The following is a 3,931-nucleotide window of genomic DNA, read 5'->3' as shown; positions in this document are numbered from 1 at the left end:
AATAAGATATATATATTTCATAGTAGAACGCATCATGATTACACAAAAACCTTTTGTTCTCAACCAAAACTTACCAATTCTACTCTTGTCTGAGCGTAGCCTTTACGTGATATACGGTGATTGTACTTGTTTAGTTCTCTTTTTGTCTTTTGGACTTGACACAATTCCTACAAAGCAAAGAATTATCAGGAGCAACAATTTTAACATGTAATTCATCATTAGTAAGTTTAAAAGCTAGACAAAATTCACATGTTCACAAACCTTAAATTCCCCAGAAACCCTATCTTCAACAAAAAGTGACCAATGGAGCTTGGGGATGCATCTATAATCATCTGGAGGATTTTCCAACTTCTCAGGGGTTTCCATGAATGGTACAATGTAGTAAGTGGTTAGGAAACTCTTGAATCCCCGCCATTTGCTTGAAGCAGATTTGAGAACATGTTTCCTACATTGTTTAGGGATCACGTAGGCCTCCTACATAGAGCAAAAAAAATGATACTAGTTATTCACAACTATAATTTAAGTTAGTTTTAAAGCTACTAGTTTATTATATCAAAACATTCAATTACCTCAATTGATTCCCATATCTTGTCTTTATATTCATCATCCACATTCCTCCAATCATCAAAGATAATGGGGACCGTCGTACGTGCTAAGACTCCAATGTACGATTGCATATCCTTTGCATTTGGTCCTACTGGTGTCCCATGGTCATCACATTCTATGGGAAGTTGGATCACTCTGATCAGCCTTTTCGTTACTCTTGCCATTGTCACCATTGGTCTAGTTAGCAGCCGCAGACCCCCAATAATATTGAGGCTTTCTTTCTTATTTGGTTGTTCTTTCTTCTTTTTCGACTTGACATTCCTTGAAATAGAAGTAGATTGGGACTTGGCCTTTCTGGAATACCTGACCTTCCTTGGGGCTGACACAGTTTCCTCACTTGGAATCACATTCAGCTCAGCCTGACTAGTAGTAGCATTCATCATTTAAGAAGCCGTGGCTGTTGCTCCCGAGGCTGCATCCCTTTTCATCTGCTGCACAGCCTTGATTCGTCTCGCAATATCTGCTGTATTCTTCTGTCCAGCACTCATGATTGCTGGAACACCATCCGAAGCTATAATCGGCTTCATTTGCACAGCCTTAATTCTTAAAGCGATAGCTTCAGCAGTTGCAGCTTTCCGCTTAGCCTTATTTGAACGTTCAGACATTGATGTTTTCCTTGATGGTGCCATCACCTAAAACGCAATTAGAAAAGAGCAATCAGGAAGCATACTATGCTAAAACAACCAAATAAGAAAACAAAGGCAGTCTATCGAGGTAAATAAAGTAAATATGTCCAAAACAAGAACACACAAACATAATGTATCACTTTTCATAATTGGCCAATAATCTTATCATTAAATGAAAATATATTTCAACACATACATAACATCTAACGCCAAAAACCAGCCATTGAATTCAAACTGTTGTTCTAATAACTTCAATCATAAGAACATGACAACCCTATTAGCTAGCATTCCATTCATTGCCATCATGATGAGGCAAGCTATCATTGCCTTCATTAACAGGAGGCAAACTACTGTTATCATCCCATATTCCTTCATTACCATCTCGCATATGTCCACTAGGGTTATTCTCAGCTACATCATCAAAGGTGTCAACTGATGGCATTGTTGGAATAAACGGTTGTTCCTCCTCTAAGTCATCATCCTAATCGTTATCGTCAATCCCACGGTAGTCTTTATTCGGGCACCTCACTACAACTGACCATTCAGCGTCTAGGGGGTCTTCAATGTAAAATATTTGTTTCACATGTGTAGCTAACACAAAAGGGTCATTCAAATGCCCTAACCTATTCAGTTTCACCAACGTAAACCCAAGTTCGTCTACTTTGACGCCTCTAGTACTCTCTACCCAATCACAGTAGAACACTGGAACCCTAAACTTATAGTAGTCAACCTCCCATATACTTTTAATAACTCCATAGAAGTCCATCACACTGTCAGATGGATTTTGATCCCTCGCACTTGCAACTTGCATAGCATTGGCAAGTAATGTAACACCACTATTCTGAAATGAATGGACGTTGTCTCTCTCTTTGGTTTTGAAGTCAACTCCATTGACATGGTAAGTAGCATAAGTTGGCACTACATTTTTTGGGCCGGCAGCCAACCACCTTACTGTTTGTGAAACATTATTAGGTTTTAACCTCAATTGATTTGCAACCTGCCAAAAAAAATAAGCTACATTAAAATAGGAGGAAGCCTAACAATAGTATTTCATCTTTTTAATCTAAAACAAACATTTGTACCATTAAAGAGTATTGGAATGCACATACCTTTTCCTTTAACCAGTCTGGAAATGTTTCATTCTCCTTTTCCCTCATCCACTTCTTGTTCTTCACGTGATTTGGGTAAATTAACTTCAAGTATTCCTTGTGCTCCCTAGGAACCAATCACAATAAAACATGGTTATTAGTTCAGTGATAAATGATAAGGTTAAAGCGCATTAAAAAAGATAGAAAATCAGTAATGTGAAGATGTATATATATACACTTACTTAAAGTACGGCTGGACATCTTGAGTATTTTGTAACACACAAAGGTGTGCAAGGTGCATCTACTTTGCATAAACAGATACCATGGTTGGCCGTGACAAGGGTCTGCTCTGTTTGTAGTGTCTAGCTATGCTTGTAGATGGAATTCCCACAGTGGTACCACTTTGAGAAAGGACACGGTCTTCCAAAAACTCAATAGCTTCTTCGACAATGTACTTCTTAGCTATGCACCCCTCAGGAAAATGTTGATTTTTCACATACCCTTTGAACATTTTCATGTACCTCTCAAATGGGTACATCCATCGGAAAAACATTGGACCACACCATTCAACTTCTCTAACAAGATGGAGTGTTAGATGAATCATTACGTTGAAAAATGAAGTTGGGAAGAACTTTTCCAGTAAACAAACCGTATCAACCAGATCTGCTTGCATTTGCTTAAGTCTAGAAACATCTATGACTTTGCTACAAATTGCCTTAAAGAAAAGGCAAAACCGAATAATGGCATACCTAACAAGCTTCTCTAAAACTGATCTCAATGCAACCGGGAGAAGGTGTTGCATCACTGTGTGGCAGTCATGTGACTTAAGACCAGCCAATTTTAAATCTGCCATCGAGACTAGGTTCCTAATATTAGAGGAGAAGCCTGTAGGAACTGACATGCCATAAAAGGACCCGCACACTCTTTTCTTCTCCTTATGCAGCAAGTTCCAACTACCCAAAGGCAATTTGGTCTTTTTCTCACCAGCTACCACTTTTACATCAGTTTTGATGCCCATATCGACCATGTCCAAACGGGCATTCACTCCATCCTTGGTCTTCCCAGGAATATTCAAGAGGGTACCAATTATAGCATCGCAACAATTCTTCTCAATATGCATGACATCAAGAATATGGCGTACTGGAATATATTTACAGTAATCAAGTTCAAAGAAGACACTTTTTTTTCTAGCAAGGTCTTGGTTGGTCAGGTGATCGCTTGGCAGGCTTTTTAGCTTTACCAAACTCACGAGGCAAACCTTCAACCTTTGCCAACACCTCTTCTCCAGTTAATGGTTCAGGGGCGACATCCTTCTCAATAGTGTTGTCGAATGTAGCAGCATGCCTTCTGTATGGATGATGTCTTTCTGTCCATCGACGACTCCTCAAAAACACCATTTTCTTTCTACGTTTCAGCCTATGGGGTTTGGTTTTATCAACATAAACAGGACAAACATTATATCCTTTGGTGACACTACTCGAGAGGTTCCCATACGCAAGTCATTTATGGTCCAAAATAGGACACCCCTCAGTGTAAAATATTCTCCTCTTATAGCATCATACATACCGAAAATACCCAGCCACATTAACTTTAGATCATCTATTAACGGTT

The 3,931-nt window shown here is 39.0% G+C and overlaps 1 protein-coding gene across 1 annotated transcript; it reads right to left on the bottom strand.

The window, feature by feature from the left end:
* Positions 1-1,713: 1,713 nt before the first annotated feature.
* LOC101300351 lies at positions 1,714-3,717 on the bottom strand. Its single transcript, XM_004300943.1, has 4 exons — positions 3,579-3,717; positions 2,626-3,460; positions 2,342-2,447; positions 1,714-2,229 (listed from the first exon to the last, which is right to left on the bottom strand). The coding sequence occupies exons 1-4, from the start codon at positions 3,715-3,717 to the stop codon at positions 1,714-1,716; spliced, it is 1,596 nt and encodes a 531-aa protein (XP_004300991.1).
* Positions 3,718-3,931: the final 214 nt, after the last annotated feature.

The sequence above is a fragment of the Fragaria vesca genome, linkage group LG5 (assembly GCF_000184155.1).
Source record: "Fragaria vesca subsp. vesca linkage group LG5, FraVesHawaii_1.0, whole genome shotgun sequence".
Lineage (NCBI taxonomy): Eukaryota > Viridiplantae > Streptophyta > Magnoliopsida > Rosales > Rosaceae > Fragaria > Fragaria vesca.
Note: the sequence above shows the minus strand (reverse complement) of the source record. Positions and strands in the feature narration are given on the sequence as shown.